Raw genomic sequence first — 18716 nt, forward strand, 5'->3', positions numbered from 1 at the left:
CTTCAAAGTGTTATTTTCTTGTACGATACGCATGATTGCATTCACGCTCACATGGTTTGTTCGTATTAGTATTCTATGGTTTATTCACGTTGTTATTTGCTATTTGCTGCTTGAAGCTGCGATTTGTAAACTTTTGGCTTGCATCAGATTTTTCTCTTCATGTATAGGAGTTGACAATTGACGTATACCCTTGGTTTGGTTCGAAGTATATTTAATTGACACGGCTTTTTTCTGCCATGGCACAAATTCAAGTGAAATTTTTCACGCAGCAAAAGAAGTGAGTTTTTGATTACAAACGACTTTTTAGAAGTTGCATGTAAAACGTTTACATATTTATAGATATGAAGTCAGTGAAGCTCCATTTTCTGTGCTGGGTTCAGTATCTGGAAGCGATTTGTGTGATTTAATAAACAAATTGAGACTTGAACAGGTAAAGCTTAAATTGAATGTGTATATAAATTCAATATTTTTATGATGTTTTTATGTATATATCTGTAATCCAATTTCCTTTATATACTATAAAAATTTGTCAAATTTGTTTATGTTAAAAATCTGTTGAACATTTTGATTACAGGACGATGAATCAGAAAAGAAATCTTTTGATTTTATTGTTAATGGAGAGTTTCTGAGATCTTCCCTTTTGCAACATATAGAGGAAAAGGGCCTTTCTGTTGTAAGTAACCCCTTTATCTTTTTTGCTTCTCCATTTTCTTACATGTTATTTTCTTATTTGAAGGAATCTGTTCTCCCAGTTGAATATTTTGAGGCCAAAGAATCCCCTGAGCTGAAGTCAACATTGTCAGAAAATGATTGGATAAGTGGAATACAACTAAACAAACAACATATTTTAACAGGTTTGTATTGAAATAAGTTTACCATTTGGAGGCTGTGTGGCATTTATATAAAAAGTCACTTTTGCTTTTGTAGACAAAACTAAAATGCTCAAAAAAATATTCCAACAGATGAATAATTAACCAAACACAACAAACTACTTTTACATCATATTCTAAAAAATATTACTGTTTCTACTGCCAGCTAACATAATGCATTTTTTTAGGAACATATGACTGTAGTGTGAACATATGGTGCAGAAACTCTGAAACAAAATTGGCAACAGGATTAGCTCATACAGAACCAATAAAATGTATTGCTTGGATTCCTTCTTTTGGTGGTATGCACATTTTTGCTTCTGTTTTAGTTAGGATTCCAGAAAGTGTGGTTAAATTCTTCTTCCTGGCTTTTAGGTTTTGCTGAACAAATTTTATTATGCAACTTATGTAATTTTTCAACAAAGGTATGATTGCAAAATATTACAACTGTTTTATGTATTTTCTTTTGGTCAAATTATGTACACAGTGGAAAGAAATGTTTGCATAAATAACTATTTGGTTATTTAATAATAAAATTGAATTTTTAAAATTTGTATTTTTAATGTTCATTTTTTTTTATAGCAGTTAGTAATTTGTCATTGATGATGTTTTCAAAGGAGAGAATGATTCGAATGAAAAACTTGCAAGCACATCTCAAGATCAAAAGATTGTATTGTGGGATTTTGACAAGGAAAAAAACTCCCTGAGACCAAAATTTTCTTGCAAAGGGCATTCTCGAAGTGTAGAGTCTATTGCTGTCAACTCAAAACACGAAACAGTAAGTCAGTAACAGTGTCTGATCGATTAGTTGGTAAAAAAGCATTGTTTAGTATACTTCAGCACAAAGTTGTTGCTTTCTGTAGCTTTCATGATCATGGATGCTTGAATGTTGCCATTACGGAAATTGAATGTACTTAGTTAACTTATGTGAAGTTTTTTGAGTAAAATAAAGTGCATAATTTTATATTTGTAGTTTGCATCAGGCTCATGGGATTGTACGATAAAACTTTGGTCGGCATCTTATGTACCAGAAAAAGGTGGACTAGAAGATGAACAGATTTCTTCTGCAAGCAAAAAGAAACGTGCAAAGTTAGAACAAACTGGAATATCCAGGGTAATTCCTTGTCAAACTTACATGTTTGTTTTTGTAAACACGCTATTGCAATGATGCCAGTGTCATCTTCTGTTTTATGCATTTTTTGTGTGTTTGTAGTCATGCCATAGATTTGTTTTTGAAAGGCCGTTTGCAAGTAAGATAGGTGTCTTTTAAGTACAATACATAACTAAAGCTCTTCAAAAAAACCCAAACTGATGGGCCCTATCTCACATTAAATTTTTTAACAGTAGTGCTTATTTTAGTAGTTTGCATCTAGACATCTCCCCATTGGTATGAAGGTATTTTAAAAATAGATTATTGAAAGTCTGTTTTGTATTTGTTTTCATAAAATAGTCCCTCATATGAATCTGTCTGCTTTCTAATTGCAGTTAAAATCAGCTCAGTATATGATAGGTTGCTACTACCTGGTCTAATATGTCTAGGTGTGAATTAGTTTGCATTCAAATACATGCATGTCCTATTTTTGTTTGTAGGTTCCCCAAATGACAGTTGCTGGCCACACTGAGGTTGTGTCTGGTTTAGTTTGGGTTGACAACAATCAGTTGTGCAGTGGCTCATGGGATCATACACTGAGATTGTGGGACATGTCAGAAGGAAAAGAAACATCACAACTGGTAAGTTCCAAATGAAAAAAAAGTTTACGACATAGAAACTGTTGGTGGTTTCTCGCCTCTGTTAGCAAACCAAAATTATATGCTGCTGATAATTCTGGGTAAATGCATTCTTTTCATTAAAAAATTTGGGTTAGTTACATATAAATCCCAGGTTGTAGAGTCTGTGTTTAGTGTAAAACATATGTTGTCAATAAAAGATGCATAATCTGTTTAATTCTAAAAAACAAAAACTTTTTTACATTGCAAATTTTCTAAAGTGTTAATATCGTGTATGTTTATGCCTTGTTCAGTGTTTTGTTTATTTAAAAATAACTGTTCTTGATTTTGAATGTTTTTTCAGCGAGGTACCAAGGCGATTTTATCAGTGGATTATTCAAAACTGAACCAAACCTTAGTAACTGGAAACACTGACAGACATGTGAGATTGTGGGACCCAAGAAGTACAGGTAAGACTGTTGTTGCTTAAAATACATACGCTCAGTGATTGTTATATATGAGTCGGTAAAGGCGGTCAACTTTTACAAACAACCTAACAGTCATAATAAAGCCATGTGCATGATTGTCTTGTCTATTGTGGTCATAAATATTTGGAAGAAACAAAAACTGCCATTAGGCTTGCTTTAAGCAGTGTTGCCTTGAATCAAGCCTTTTGAAAAACCCTCCTAGTGTCAATAGGTGTTAACTGTGTAAAAAAGGACAATAATTAACTTTTCAACATGTAAAGAAAATGACAAGTACTTCGGTACTGGTTTTGATCGACCCATTACAATTGTGTTTGTGATTTTTTTGTTACATAGGTTCTGTAGTGAAAAGCAACCGTACATCTCACCATGGTTGGGTGACTTGTGTAAAGTGGTGCAAAACAAACAGTAATCTGTTGGTCACTGGGTCATTGGATAATCTTGTAAAGATGTGGGATATCAGAAGGTAGGATTTGGGACAAATGTTTCAGTGAATATTTTTGAAAAGTTTGACTTTGCTTTTGAGAAATATTTTCTGTTAATAATGGACGATTTTGTATTTGTCTGGGTGGGTTTTAGTAATGATTGATTTTCTGCAGCACAAAAACACCCCTCTTCGATCTGACAGCACATACAGACAAAGTGATGTGTCTAGACTGGCACAAATCTGAAGTAAGTAAAAACAAAATTTGGAATTTATTTTCAATTAATTGCAACCTCTTTATTTTTAAATAATTGGGGAAATAATTAAAACTCTAGCTACATAAAAAGACAACTGGAAAAAAGCATGTAGAAATTATGAAATAAGAGGCTTGTAGGAACCTAACTATTAACGGCCTAAATTAGGTCGCCCTAAGGTTGTTTTGAAGTAAGTATTCAAATTGTCTTCTTGTCCATATTGTGTGGATTCAACTGTTGTTTATATTATTCCTTGAAAATTTTCATCTACTAGTCAGTAAGTTGTTGGTTAAATTAACCTTTATACTTTTGCAGACAATTGCTAGTGGTGGAGCTGACAACAAAGTTTTTCTTTTTTCTGCTCACGATGGTTCGCTTCAGCAAACGTTATCATAAAATAAACCTTGTTGTTTGTACATTTCAAGTTTGTGAGTGTGTTGCTATTTTTAACATTTTCTTTTTAAAATGAGTTTTTTTTTTAAATCTTTAACAGCAAATGATCGTAAATTCATGTAACCACTTCAAAGTCACATAAGTTTTTTGTTGAGTTAAAATTATTTCGCCGGGCAAAATCGTAGCAGCACAATTGGGCTAAAATATTCACCAGGCCGGAAATAGCTGCGCAACGTCCAGACGTTAAAAAGCGCGACAAAGTTGAGAGTACAATTGGTGGAGGGATGGTAGACGCGCTGCAGCTACACCGTTACTCCGTTACTAAAAACGTTGTTCAACATCATACCGGCAACTTTTAAAGATCAGTTCATTGACACCACTTTAGTGAAAACCCACAGATTCAAGTGTTTTGCAACAAACGAATGACCAGGGTGTTCTTGCAATGCAAACCCCATCATATTTTTTGCAAAACCAAACATTAAAATGCACAACAAATGGCAATAATGATGTAAACAATGTATATACTTGAATTTAGTTAGCCAAACAAAGTTCATAGCTTATGTTGCGTTCTTACATTTTTTCACAAATTGACGTATGTCTAAGGTTATTTTAAAATACTTAGTTACATTGAACTACATTATTTGTTAGTGACGTTGTATTTCGTTATACCACTGTAAAAAGAAGTTCATTTAAGTGGCCAATTGATACACTATACCCAGTTATCCTTCATAGGTATGACGTCACCCTTTTAATTCCTGCGAGGTGACGTATCTTAACAGGTGCTGGGGACGACGTATGACGAAAACGTACATTTCAAACGCAAAAACCTAACGGACAAATACAAAATTTTTATCAGTTGGCGACAGGGTATTGGCATATGTAACCATGCAAAGTATCGTAACAGCCAGTTTTTAGCCATTGCGTTGTTATTCCATTAACGGTAATGGATACACAGTTGCCATTGGTTCCAGTCAGTAATGTACTGTTCACAGCGGTGTGATCCTGGTATTGAAATCCTTCGCTTGGATTGCTCCGAAACCCGTCGACCCAGTATTGACCAACTGGAAGCCGCTTGCCGAGAATTGCCTGAAATGGTTTTGATGCTTTGATTGTTACTATGCGTTTAAAGTGTTTCTTTTAAGTGAAGAAAATTTACAACAAGTTTTGTGCGTTCACTTAAACTACAGATCCACATGTTAAATGTGTCAAATTTGTAGGGAAGTTTACTTTTTACCTGTATGTCGGATTGTCGAAAAGATGCCAGTTTTGCTCCATTCTTTAGTCTCCAGCATTCCACCATACTGGCGGAGCTTACTAAACCGCTCGTAACAGTTTGGACAATGTAACAGGAATTATTGGACCTGATATGCCCTGATGCACAACCTGGTGTAATTTTGTAATATTAGTTAAAGGAATAAAGCATGTCTAGTCATTTTTTTACAATTTTTTCGTGTTAATCCTTACCATTATTTAACCTACTACTGGAACGTCTTCGACGCTTTTACGCATAAAATTTTTGTTTAAAAAGAAAAAAATAGTCGATTGTGCTGGTTTGTACAAGGGCCAACTGCAAGTTATTTTGCTTCAAAGTTGAAAAAAACAGGACTAAATTCAATTACAGTTTATGTAAAAAAAGTTGTGTGTATTCAACATTTTTTGTCTTGAAAACCTACCGTTATAACCGGTAGTTGGAGTGGTGGCGACCGATGAAATGCGTGGCATCCAAATTTCGTGCATGGTTTGCATAATTTCTCTTTGTCCAGACTAAAAAAGTTGAACTACTGATTATGTTGATCGACAAACTGGTATAACTATTGCAAATAAATTTGTGTGAAAAGACCAGGTTGATGTTTTAGTGCAAGAAACCAGCAATATTCCAAACATCTAAACCAGGGGTGCCCACTTCGTCGATCGCGATCGACTGGTCGATCTCGAATTGATCTCAAGTCGATCGCGGGGGTTGCAGAAAATTATTTAAAATAGTTGCTTTGTAACGCGTTGCTGTACATAGATGACTTTATTGTGTGAATTGAAAAATTAAATTGAAAAAGGTTGGGCACCCCTGATCTAAACGTTTGTAGAACAAAATTTTATCATTTACCCTGATGGTGGGTGCATGCAGCTGACTGAAAGCTACAAGATACTGGGTTCTAAAGTCACTAACCCTCAGCAGTGTTTTTAAGCAAGAACGATATTGTTGCTGGCCAAGGAAATCAGAGAAATTATTACAGAAACATTTGCAAATTATAAACTTAGTTTGAAACTTCCCTGGTATAGAGTTAACATCCTTTACTTAAAAGCAGGGGTCAAATTTTATACCTGTGTAGCCTGTAGCTGTTTTCTAAGACTTTTCACGTCAATTGCAAGATCAGAACTGGTCTCGTTGATCTTTTCATCGCAATAGACTTGTGTGGTGCCGATGCTATTGATTTTTATGACTTGAAACAAGAGTTATGTCAATGCAATTCTTTACTTGCCACGCATTAAAGGGAAGTGAATTTAACAATAATTTGGAAAACTGATAATTGCGTGACGGGGTCAGTGAAAGACCAAACATTAGCCATCGAGTCAGTGACCCGTTGTTGTCGATTTAAGAAAAAAATATTTTTGTCCCTCAGACAAACATAAATTTGCTAAATACCCCTCCAAATCCCTTATAGCTCGTGCGGAAATATTAATCATTTGAATCATGGACAGCTAAATTGTGAACGTCATATAGTATAAATGTAACTAAATTATGTCAAATCTTGAATATCAGCTTTACTAAAAAGACGGAAACGTGATTCAAATCAAACAATCTGCACACTGTGTTATGTCCAGTGCATTTTCTGCCGCAAATATATAGCAAAGTTAAAATGTTGTAAACTGTCAATTATTCGACATGATGTGTATGCTACGTTTGAAAAGTGACCGACGGCATTCAACATGTCCTAAACTACTCTTTACGTGTTTTGATTAACAGCTTATAGCGATGTTCAGTTGGTAAAAACCAAGGCCCCTGTCATGGGTTCGAACTAGGGATGGCCCGATAGTACTGTATCGGCGCCGATACCCGATGCTTCGAGCAGTATCGGTATTAGTCCGATACTTTAGCGGTATCGGTACAAGTACCGATACTGTTTTTGAGACTTTATCATGTGTAAAATTGAAAATGAAAGGAGGCAAAAAATCGGCTGTGATAACATATTTATGGGACTACAACTAAAAAACGCGTTCGTTTTGGATTTAATGAAATTATATGACCTAAATCGCTACAGCGACTTAATGCCGCAACACGTTTTTTAGGCCCGCGTTAATTGCGAGCGAGCGTCACAACACACAAAGTTCATTGTAGACGTTTGTAAGCATAAGTTTGGAAACGGCAGGTGTTTAATTTGTATGGCCAAGTGTATTTAGACATTCCTAGTGTTATCAGTGACAAATTATTTTCTATGCCGTTAGGTGAACTTGTAAAAATGGCTTGTAAAAATCGAAGTGCTGTGTGGGATCATTTTATGAAGTGCGAAACTGATTTGTCTAAAATAAATGCACATGCAATCATTGTGGTGCAATTCTTGCCCCTGGTGGTATTAGTTCTAGGTCATGGTTAGGGATGTTCAAAGTAGAATAACTGGGTATTCTAGAATCATTGTTTCGAATCTAGAATATCGAATCCAATTCATATGTTATTTTTAACTGTGTAGTCATTAATCTTGACAATAACGAAAGTAGACCATTTTCACACATTATAAAGCTTAACCAAAACAAAGAAAATTACTGGGAAAAAACTTTTTGAAACTAAATACCCAAAAATCCAAAAAGACAGAGAATTAGCAAAAACACGTTGATTATAATAATTTTATTTAGTGGTTTTTATTGCCTTCAGTAGTAGTAACCATGTTGTGAGCATGCTGAGGTAATTGGATTTGTCTGGTTGTAAAGCACTGACATAGACTTCCTAGTGTACAGATATATAAAGTTTGTTAACTTAACACAACTGCAAAAAAGGCACCCTAGCAAACAAAGTTGTGACATTCGGTGATTACTTTTTAAATCCCAATTAAACTACCTGCGATTTTGCAATACAAAAGTTGGCGTTAAGAAATGACCCAAACGTCATATGTTTTGTGATTCCTTCACTGTTTTGGGCATATTAACAGACAATCCCATTCTCTGCCTAAAGCCATGATCGTTAAATGTTTTTTGTTGTCAAAGTCGGAAACAATAACGCCGGTAAGACGTTGCAAACAAAGATCAGATGCGTAACAACAAGTGCACCAATCGTTAGTTATGCCTCCAATGCACCACCGTCGTTAGGGCATCGTTAGCTCGCCAGCTGATTTGCCAAAGAGTCTTTACCAGACCTGGGCATTTTACGGCCTTAAGTGATTTATTAGACTGAGTGTGTTGTTAAATTAACTGTGATGGTAAAAAGGCAGTTAATGTGTTAGACTCAGTGTGTTGTTATATTAACTGTGATGGGAAAACACATTGCAGATACATCAGTTTGAAAATGTTTTTGCTTGTTTGAAAAGTATCGGGTATCGGTATCGGATCGCAGTACTTTTGGGGTAAAATATCGGGTATCGGTATCGGTTCAAAATATTGGTATCGGGCCAACCCTAGTTCGAACCCCATTACACGCTATATTTTTCCAGCCTGTGTGTTGTTACTTAATTGGGTACAACGCCATTTACAGGCTGATGCTACGACTTATTTCAATGAATCAAATCTACACAATAAACCAATATCTGTTGCCATTGTTATTTAACACACCAAATGAGCGAACAAAGTAACTTACCTAGGTACACAACAACACAAACGAGTGTAACGAATCCCACAGTAAGTCCGATCAGATACATTTTGATGCAGAAGGACGGACCTTCTCGTGTCTTCACTTCTATAAAATGAATGCAATTAACGAAATATGGTTTTATTTTGGGTCTTTTTAATTTTATCGACAAAATTATAAATCAATCATCATTCTCTCGACAACCTCATTTTCTCTTGAAAATCTCCAGAAATATATTGATTTTATAAAAACCTGTACACTAAAGCAGGGGTCGGCAACCGTTTTTTGCACTGCGGACCGATTTGAAACTGAGATTAAATCACGGACTGACCTTTAAAACTACAAATATTCAGCAATAAAATGCAAAAATTATTTTGTCATCCCGGAAGCACGGAAAAAACATTTTAAAGCATCTACCCTAAAACACGGCCCGGTAAGAGACTCCTCGCGGATCGGCGGTTGCCGACCACTGGACTGGAGCAATATTTTTTATTTTTGTGGCGCAATGAGTAACATGTTAGACTAAACTTACTTTTGAATTTAAATTAATGCAACTATCACCGTAGTGTTTTGTTACAAATGAATTTACAGAGGGTATTGGCAAATGTCAGATCGTTGCTGGCAGAAAAGTATTTTACTTTTAACCTGGCATGAAAACCACCTACAATTTGTTTTAGTATATTCCAGTGCAGTGGTCTTCAACCTGTGGGTCGCGACCCCAAGTGGGGTCGCTATAAATTTAATTGATTGGCGTTTAAATTTATTACCAAAAATTGATACGTTTTTGTTCTAGTTCGCAACCTTTGCTAATGTTTTGCAGTACAGCTTGGTACCTCGTGTCACAATCTAAACATTGTGATGCGATAATCAATATAAAACACAAGTTGTCCAACCTATTGTTACGCGATAGAGCCCCATGGATGACATATTGTGTCTAAAATAATACAGCGGGTTCAGGGAAAAATACATAAATTTACTTATTTCTGCCCACTGGCGAGCTTTAACGCGAATTAGGTTGGCCAAATTAAATAAAACTTGTGGGTCCTATCATTTGAGCGTAATACTGCGCGCTGAAAGCTAATATTTAAAGTCTAATTGAAAATTAGGCGGACATATTTACATGAAAATAAACCATATATGCACCGTCGTCTCTATTAGCAACCCCGTAAGACCTGTGGCCCCTACTAAAAATGCAAGTAGCAAACTTAAATAAATTGAAAAGTCCATGATCTATTTGGATGATTTTTTTTGCTAAAAATAAACCTCAATATGGAAAAATAGTGTAAGAAATAGTAGACTAGGAACTTGAATCATTTGCAATACACACTTAATTCTGAGCATTATACAAGAAAATGGCTCACTGACTTTTGGTGGATGTTTATAGTGAGCCTACACCCATGACCCCTGAATACAGTTCGTGGCCCCTTGGGGGTCATGGACCCTGGTTGAGAAGCACTGGTCTATTCATTCTACTTCCTCGATGCGATCAAAGTGCAACAAAGGTTGTTTTGCACTATCTGAGTGGGTCTGCACAAAAACTGCCATAAACAACATAACATAATTAGACTGGGTCAAATTTCAATAAGTTTTTTGAAAAAATGAAAGTTTTGTCTCCCTTGTTTTGAATGTAAAATATTTTGGAGTGGAGCTTCTCAATGGAAGGTTAAATTATTTATACAAAACACCTGGGACAGTTAATTGATTTAAAATTTTCGGTTACTAAAATCGAGACTGGCAAAGCACTACAGTAGGCTACTATTGTGCAGTGTTCCTTAAACATCTATGGATCGCTGAAAATTATGTGGGGTTGTCTGTTTTGTAACAAGGGCATCTACTTTGTATCTTTGCCTTGTTAGCTTTATTATTTTCCACTGCTATATACTGTTGCGATGATTTCACAACGCTTGGTTTTCACGTGCATTAACTCTTCAGTGCAGATTTTATGACGTCACAAGTGGTCTCGTTGACAATCGGCTTAAGTAGGGTCAAATCGGAACAATTGGTCAAAAGACTAGTTTGCAACAGATGAAAATGCAAATCCATGGGTCGCGGAAAATCACAAAATATAACTTTTAAAATACTTGGGTCGCATCAAAAAAGGTTTGGGTACCACTTCTAGTGTAGTGCAGGGGCGGGCAACTTCTCCAGTCGGCGGGCCTGATATGGGAAAATGAAGTACTTGGCGGGCCGGATTCCTGAATCGATACATTAATCGCGTTTTTATCCAGTGATTTAAAATGGATTTTTGACCACCTAAACCAGGGGTGGGGAAACTTTCCTAAACCAAATACAATCAAGTACGTCACAATTACAATACAGTCCAAACAATCTAACTCAGTGTTTTTCAACCTTTTTTGAGCCACGGAACACTTTATGCATTAAAATAATTTTGCGGAACACCAAACGATGCAAAAAAAACAACCTGGCTCAGGGTGACACTAAAACGTTAAATCGCACATCAGTTAATCACTAAAACGGATGAAAAAGCTCCTATAGCGTTATTGAAGTTTGGAAAAGGTTTTATGAAAACGTAACATTAAAACTAGTATTGTGCCGAACTACAATATTCGCCTAGCACTGGATGTTTCGTGATTCATAGTCTTCCGCACAAATAATTTTGCTTAACGACAGAAAACTTGTTAAATCTCGTTTCGGCTGAGACAAGGTTTAAGTGTTATATTATACTTAAAGCTCCCCCAACACTAAATTGCACTAACGGTCAGCAATTTACCCTCGATTCAGCTATTTTATTATTAGACAACGAGTCTTATTATTACACAACAATAAATGAAGCCAATCACTATAGCACATTCAAACTGGTGGTGGCGGATAAATACTTTCATAAAGAAACGCCATTTCCGCCCATTGTGTTAAAGTTAAACCAATGATTTTCGACCGATCAAACCACAGAAGTCTAAAACATTAGAATCCTAAACCAGCAAATTTCTCGCGGAACACCTGACGATCTTTCAAGGAACACTAGTGTTCCGCGGAACACCGGTTGAAAATCACTGATCTAACTGATATAACATAAATTTATTCACCACAGCAAATTTAATTCATACACCACCGACTTAGATACTGCTGAAGCACTAACTAGGCTACACGTGTGAAAAATGGAAACCGTGAAAGCAGGCCAAACACAAGGTGGCAGTTATGTCGTAACAATGGGCTTGTGGTGCAATGGTAACAAAGGTGGGAAAGTTTGTTGCTATTGGGGAGCGTTACTGTCCGTAGGAAGCAAGTAGTGGGGGATTGCGGCAGACTGTGGCCACGGGCCACATTATCATGTAAGACCAGAAACTGTCTGCGGGCCGCTCAAAATCACGTCGCGGGCCGGATCGGCCCGCGGGCCCCATTTTGGTTTGCTATTGATAACGTTGTAACATTCAAAAATTAATTTACATCTTACGAGAGTTTTCCTGTCGCGACAGGTAAAATTGATATTACCTAGTTTCATATTATTACGACTCTCTGAATTGATTCAAAACCTGTTTGTTACGTCATAGTCGAGACAACAAGCGTTAATTATGCGCAAACAATTGCCTTCTTTTGTTGCTTGTGACGTTTTATACAAGTATTGTTCGTAAGATGAGACTAACTATACAGTTTAACAGTCGCATCACCTCATTTTAAATAGGATTGTAGAAAGGCCATATCTTGGGCCCCTATTAAAATCGCTTCGGAAAGACGGCGCTAGGGCATGTAAACTATGTGGCCCGCGCAAATTATTATTAAATTTATCCGGCCCGCATCAAAAAAAAGTTTGGTGACCCCTGGCGTATAGTAAGTAATGTTAAATGAGTGTTTCTAGAAGCACTATAAACGTTAGTTACCAGCAGATGATGACGATTTCTCCCGTTTTTCTGTATTTGGTGCCGAAGATTCGGTTTGGTTAACAGAAGACAGCATTGCTCTTCCTTCCATGTGAGGAGGAATGTCGTACATCCTTCGATCCGCATGAAAATCTGTATTTGTTGCAGCATATTGGTTTAGAGAAATGCAAAACTCAGTAATAAAAAACGTTTTTGCTAAAATATTGTTCATTAGTTTTGTGAACCATGAAGTGAGGTTATAACTATACAAGCCAAACACGCCTCGTTTAATGAAGTAGAATTTTTTTGCGGTAAAAGTCGATTGAAACAACGACCATGTTCATTAAATTTTTGCAATGTATGTTCAAAGCAGTTGGCTTAGATACTAAACACATTCAGCATTTAACTTTAAACATGCGTTTTTGGAGTCTCAAAATACACATTATCAGTAGCGAACGAAAAGTACAGGGCTTTTTATATCATCTGTTATACAGTAACCCCTGTAGGCCATTAATAAAGATTTGCATAAAACATTCATGCACGGGAATCAGGGTGACCCGTTGGGCTAAATCAGTCCAGTCAGTTTTCAATAAAACTTGTTTATTTTTGGTGTATTTTCTATTACCTGATGCTGGACCAGCGACATATCGCGCCTCACCTTCACTTCCGTCTCTACTCCATTCTGAATCTGCAACGCTAAATCGACAGTCCGAAGCCATTTGTCGGTTCTTGGATAAAAAACAAAGACAGCTTTTTAATCCGAGTTCTACTACTGTTTACATTCTGGCCTGCCACCCGTTTGTTCTCTTTGGCTCATCGCTGCAGCTGGCTTCCGGATCTCAGTGTTACGTCATGCGCGTTTCCTGCTCTGTGCTGTGATGAGTTTATGAGGTAATAATGTGATGACACCACATAGTTCCGCTTCAACATGGGCGTGTGGCACTGTGGCCACATCAATCAGAAATCCGCTTTCAATAACAGAAAAACATGCCTATTTCATCTCAAACCCTATTTTTTGTTTTCACGGGGCACAACCCAGAAAGCACCCGATCGGGTTTGTCTTTAAAGCTCGTGTATGCCATACACTGTATAGGTCAGGTGCCTTGAACCATTTGACCAAGTTTCTGCCCTTTTAAACCCTATTTGTAGAGTGCAGTTTTTTTTATTTTGATCTGGTTGCTTAAATCAACAGCTTCATTCAACAAGCGGTTTTGCAATATTTCATACCATTGGATTAACTGTTTTGATAAATGCCGAAACGTTGAAAAAAAATCATGCCACTTCTAAGAACCGGAGCACAATATTTGCCATAACGTTATGAACATAGCCTACTGTAGTTTCAAGTTTGGTTTTTTGAAATAGCCTATGTGTGTATATTTAAGCGCAGATGTGACTGTTAACGCAGTATTAACAGGACTCTTTACGTTTCTTAAAACCACCCTAGAAAAATTGTTCCTTGCCAAACTACATCAAATGTTGTGTCCCTCAAACTCTTTCTATCATTGGTCCCTCGCTTGTTTAACGGATTTTTCGCAGGAATCATGAGGCACCTTTTGCTAATCACCATCAATCCACCGTTCGGAAAAACACCCAGTGCAATGTTACAATGCAAAACGATGTGTATATTTTCAAATGTTAAGTCGAATGGCGTTCAATGTGTAAGTAAGTACGTGTTGATGGTTTAAAATGCACATGAATGATGATAAAAACGATTAAAAAGGGCAGAAATTTAAATCAAAACAAGTCATTTCTTCACGTTTAAACTCTTTTGGTTACTCCACAGGAAGAGGAGGTGGAATAACTGGACCCAAAACTTCCACGGGAATTATTGGAGGTGGTGGGGAAGCAGTGCACGGGTCGGGGGCAAGGTATAGGCTATCTAAGGTCCAAGTGGCCTTAAAGCATTGTTTGAGATCCATTGGAGAAAAGTGCTGCAACTGTCGAGCTGTAATGGAAGGATGGCTGTTGTTTGGTCCAATCAGATCTCGGTAGAACGAGTAAAGAGAAATGGCCTCTTGCTGAGTCAGCTCCTGACTCCAGAATCCAACGGACGAGAAGCCTCCATTGACGTAACCTGCAAAAGTACGTTTTTTATTTTATTATGTAAAGGGTTCGAAACTTGATATGTGGTTTGTTTCACTTCAGCAACGTTTATTATGTTTTCGAAACTAACTTACAAATAAGTAACTTAAGAAACAAAAAAAGGATGTAGCCTACAAGTAAAAACATTTTACCCTATCGCAAAAAACGTTTCTTAACGAATGCTAAATAAAGGTAAAATAAAAAAACAATACTTTTAACAAAAATTTAAAGGGTTGCGTCAAAGCATTGCTACTGTGCCACCCCGGTGCAGTGGTGAGCCCGTCGAAAGTCGAATCACGAGCGCAGTTGCCTGTCTCGTATGCTGCACATGTCTGGGGCTCACCAGGTCGATGATTTATCAGTAAAGATAAACATACTTTCATAACTGGGATCAGCCCTGTTTACTGGTTCGATATGACGCCTTCAATACGCCTGGCGTAAAGGTAGTGTGCCTTGATCCCTAGGCTGTATGAACGCTCATTCTAGTTATGATTGTCAGTTTATCTTGCCTTCAATTATATGTTGGTAATTTTACTACGCTTACCCTTTTTCCATTCAATTGTATCTGAACTGGCTCCAATGGTTAGCATCGGATTTGCCGGAGGAGGAACTGGGTAAGTGATGAATGCAGAAGAGACACCGACCCTTTGACCATTAACATAAACCTTTGCGCCGGACTGATTCAGTATTATAGACTCTCCAGCCTTCCAAGTCAAAACGATATGGTTCCACTGATTAAGTGGGATATGCCTAAAACAGATGTTGTTGTTTAAATAACTACGGTCAAGGTATGTAAATTAATTTAGAACATAAACCTCAAGATTCAGATAATTTTTACCTAACTTAATTTTCTTAAATAATAGTTCAGGTTGATTGCGGACTGTAGCCTACTTACAAAACGTGATGTAAATTGTTGTTGTTTAAATTGTTATAATGTGTAAGTGAAATTTGAAATTGTAAGTCACAACAAGTAATAAGTGATAGTTTTGGAATGAGATAATTGTTACTCAATAAAAAGGGCTATACTGTTGGTTTGTCATATTCCGTAAAAACTATCACTTTAATATTTTATCTTTGTCCTTGACATTGACCAAAAACTTCATATTTTCTTGCAAACTACTCAATAGAGTCCTCAAACTACATGATAAGGTTTTTGCGAGTAAAAAAGTTTTCGCGATTTGGGCAATAACAGCTCGGGACCAATAAGGATCGAGCAGATAATAGTTTTTAAGCAACTTACGCTGAGGTGATTCCTCTTACACGATACACACGATTCCCGTAATTGACGGAAAACCGGTATGCGTTCATCCTGCAAGATAATAAAGGCAGTTGTTAAGTGCTGCTAAAACGAGTGCTAAATATAATTTTTCTCTTTTCCAAATTAATTCATTATAGTTATTTTTTAGTAAAAACATGATGAAATTAAGTTTTTATAAGCTTACATCGAAACAGTGATGACTGTCTCCAGTTTAATTAGAAAGTATTATTTCTTTGAAACATTACAAATCAAAATTTTTGAAGATCAAAACAAAACCGATGGACCCCAATCCTTTATTTACGTGATTGCTTTCTGAAAATCGTTTTTTATATTTTTGTCGCAAGTTGGCGCAAGAGACTATTACTTACCACCACAGCTTCTCGAATTTGAAAACAGTTTTCGAACGTTCACCATAATTGACAAAGACCATCGGTCTGTGGACAGCATATGATGTGATCCTGACCAACAGGGAAACAGTAAAACCGGTGGTGGCATTCAGTCGTCGCTTCAACACAGGATCCGAACAAGTAAAGTACTGTTTCCTTTTGTCCGTCAGCGTTTTGGGGTTAATAGAAGTGCCTTAATTGAAAATAAGTTAATTACGTAAAACATTACGTCGTCATCTGTCTCAACTGCGGGCTACATAGCCTACACAACAGGGATTGCATTTTTTGGTAAATTTTTAAATATTCACTTAAATTTTGTATGCTCAACGCAAAACTGCGTTTGAATTGTTTGAGTCAGTTTGAGGTTTTCGTGAAAAAGGAACTCGAATAGGAAATTTAAAGAAAATTTAAATTTAAAGAACTCGTCATTTTTTGCTGTCTTTGGTGTTCGAATTACAAACGTTTCATGTGAAATTTACCTAATATTCCTCGACCCTTTAAAAACACGTTTAGTGGAATTCTTAATTACATAAACGTCTGCTTTTCTAATAAAATTGGGTACAAAAAAGTTGTAAATTAAAGGAAAATCTTACCTGGTATTTTGACTGATCTGCTTGATTTCCAGCTTTGGTTTAGAGTACACGTTCTCTGTCTGGCGTAACCAGTTCCCGGAGGCATATGGTACCACAAACCGTCGGTAAAATCTGCAATGTAAGTTATAAAATAGTTATAAATATTGTCAATTGACAATGCCAAATTAAAGTTAAACCTGTTTCTCCTTTAATGTTTATTGACAATATAGTTAAGTGGTTTATTTTTCATCATTTTTTTGTCGATATTTTGTTCCCAATGACCTATTTTTATCTCGAACGGTTTTAGGACTTTTCTACCAGTCTGGAGTAATATATGCGGTTTAGTGAATATTTTTTTTCGTTTTCATTTCTGGGTTATTGTCAAGATTACAGGTCAATAATTTATTACCGTGTACGTCAAGATATTTCGTTGTGTGGCGTAAAATGCTTATTATTTACGAAATATCGTGTTTAACTTGATCTCAAAATTCAAGGACTGGCCACAAGGTTTGCATCTGACTCTATGATTATCTTACTTAATTTGAAGCAGTGTCAGATGAATATAAATAATCATTTTTGTAGTTTAGAGCCTGTCTGGTGTGACGTAATTTTTTTTTATTGTGTCGTAAGCACAAAAGATTTAAACACAGTTTATAAAAAAGTGGACATTAAAATACCTTTCTTTGTTAAAAAAGTCTCGAGTCGACTGTTTTGATGGGGCAACTAAATTGGACTCCGAAAAAAATGTAACTTATAAAAAATCTTTTTATAAAAGAAAAAAAAAATGACTTGAAAACAAACCTCGTGTTAAAATCTCAGTTTTTGCAAAGTTAACTTCGTTGTGAAGGTAGCTAGATACATTACGCTTTTTTATGGCAACAAGCTACTTTTTTGATACCTTAACTTGTACGGTGGATTAATTCGTGGAAAAATAGATTTTAAAGCACATACGAAACCATCGATAGGTTTTAAATTAAATTATTTCCGAAGCTGGGGTGAGAGCCATTGGTACATTCAATTACTCGCCGCGCAACCACCAATTGACTGTGGCAAGCTTGCTAATTAGCTCTGTGACTCTTAGCAACTTCAAGCTGCCCCTTTAATAGTAACCTAATTTGAAAACTTTTGAAATGAAATGTTATCCCCAATACTTTTACCATACGCATTAATTGATTCCCTATACTTCACTATAGGAGTGCTACAATTTAACAAAACAAGATAAAAAACAGTCACAGAGTTTGCAATTGATCCCTTAGGCACATCTCAATAGGTAGGCCTAAAGTGGATTTTAAAGCTGGAAAGAAAATTTATCAGTTATTAATGACACCAATGATTAAGGTCAACTGTGTTGCTCCGACAAAGTGGACCAATTAGGCCTACCATATTTCCATCCCCCAAAAGGAGGACACATTGTTGAAAATAATATGAAAAATGACTTTACGGGCCCCCTAAAAATAAAAGCCTGAGAAATTAGACGGTATTGAATTATAGTTCGGATAAAGTTTAACGTTTATCACATCTAAAATAAACTCTTTTTTAATGTAAAATCCACCTGTATTCTTTAAAGAAGAAGCTAAAGATGTATATTTGGCTGTTTTCAAAGGCATAATTGTCACTTATGTATTTGACAAATTTTTTTTGTCCTCGGAGGACAACTTGGTTTTTGTTAAAAAGGAGGACATGTCCTACAAAAAGAGGAC

At 36.2% G+C, this 18716-nt stretch overlaps 3 protein-coding genes across 8 annotated transcripts in view; 1 reads left to right on the forward strand and 2 right to left on the reverse strand.

Moving 5' to 3' along the window:
• The first annotated feature begins 79 nt into the window (after positions 1 to 79).
• Positions 80 to 4163, forward strand: LOC145224581 (ribosome biogenesis protein wdr12-like). Its single transcript, XM_080091119.1, has 12 exons — positions 80 to 277; positions 340 to 430; positions 575 to 673; positions 737 to 854; positions 1058 to 1171; positions 1487 to 1647; positions 1843 to 1983; positions 2460 to 2600; positions 2941 to 3046; positions 3398 to 3527; positions 3661 to 3733; positions 4055 to 4163. Exons 1-12 carry the CDS (start codon positions 237 to 239, stop codon positions 4133 to 4135), a joined length of 1296 nt encoding a protein of 431 aa, XP_079947245.1. The 5' UTR covers positions 80 to 236; the 3' UTR covers positions 4136 to 4163.
• Positions 4164 to 4266: 103 nt separating this feature from the next.
• Positions 4267 to 13532, reverse strand: LOC145224582 (uncharacterized). Of its 2 annotated transcripts, none has more exons than XM_080091121.1 (7): positions 13377 to 13532; positions 12740 to 12871; positions 8913 to 9011; positions 6452 to 6570; positions 5806 to 5896; positions 5367 to 5515; positions 4267 to 5218 (listed from the first exon to the last, which is right to left on the reverse strand). In XM_080091121.1, exons 1-7 carry the CDS (start codon positions 13435 to 13437, stop codon positions 4985 to 4987), a joined length of 885 nt encoding a protein of 294 aa, XP_079947247.1. In that variant the 5' UTR covers positions 13438 to 13532; the 3' UTR covers positions 4267 to 4984. The 2 variants fall into 2 exon arrangements, with proteins under 2 accessions (XP_079947247.1, XP_079947246.1); XM_080091120.1 differs by having other exon boundaries at positions 13344 to 13532.
• A 787-nt stretch (positions 13533 to 14319) lies between these two features.
• Positions 14320 to 18716, reverse strand: part of LOC145222236 (CD109 antigen-like) — a 29714-nt gene continuing 25317 nt past the window's right edge. For all 5 annotated transcript variants that reach the window (XM_080088310.1, XM_080088312.1, XM_080088311.1 and 2 more), the window contains exons 32-36: positions 17038 to 17148; positions 16427 to 16637; positions 16041 to 16109; positions 15345 to 15550; positions 14320 to 14792 (exon numbers count right to left, since the gene is read on the reverse strand). In XM_080088310.1, the coding sequence (XP_079944436.1) occupies positions 14491 to 14792; positions 15345 to 15550; positions 16041 to 16109; positions 16427 to 16637; positions 17038 to 17148 (899 nt within the window). In that variant the 3' untranslated portion in view covers positions 14320 to 14490. The remainder of the gene's footprint in view (positions 14793 to 15344; positions 15551 to 16040; positions 16110 to 16426; positions 16638 to 17037; positions 17149 to 18716) is intronic.

The sequence above is a fragment of the Phallusia mammillata genome, chromosome 4 (assembly GCF_965637545.1).
Source record: "Phallusia mammillata chromosome 4, kaPhaMamm4.hap1.1, whole genome shotgun sequence".
Classification (NCBI taxonomy): Eukaryota; Metazoa; Chordata; class Ascidiacea; order Phlebobranchia; family Ascidiidae; genus Phallusia; species Phallusia mammillata.

Coding starts and splice junctions, on each gene's coding strand:
- LOC145224581 (XM_080091119.1), top strand. CDS start 237: ATGGCACAAATTCAAGTGAAATTTTTCACGCAGCAAAAGAA. Junction 674..736: donor AGGAAAAGGGCCTTTCTGTT/GTAAGTAACCCC, acceptor TCTTATTTGAAG/GAATCTGTTCTCCCAGTTGA. Junction 3,528..3,660: donor AAGATGTGGGATATCAGAAG/GTAGGATTTGGG, acceptor GATTTTCTGCAG/CACAAAAACACCCCTCTTCG.
- LOC145224582 (XM_080091120.1), bottom strand. CDS start 13,437: ATGGCTTCGGACTGTCGATTTAGCGTTGCAGATTCAGAATGGAGTAGA. Junction 9,012..12,739: donor GAAATCGTCATCATCTGCTG/GTAACTAACGTT, acceptor TTCATTTTATAG/AAGTGAAGACACGAGAAGGT. Junction 6,571..8,912: donor TTGTGTTGTTGTGTACCTAG/GTAAGTTACTTT, acceptor TCTTGTTTCAAG/TCATAAAAATCAATAGCATC.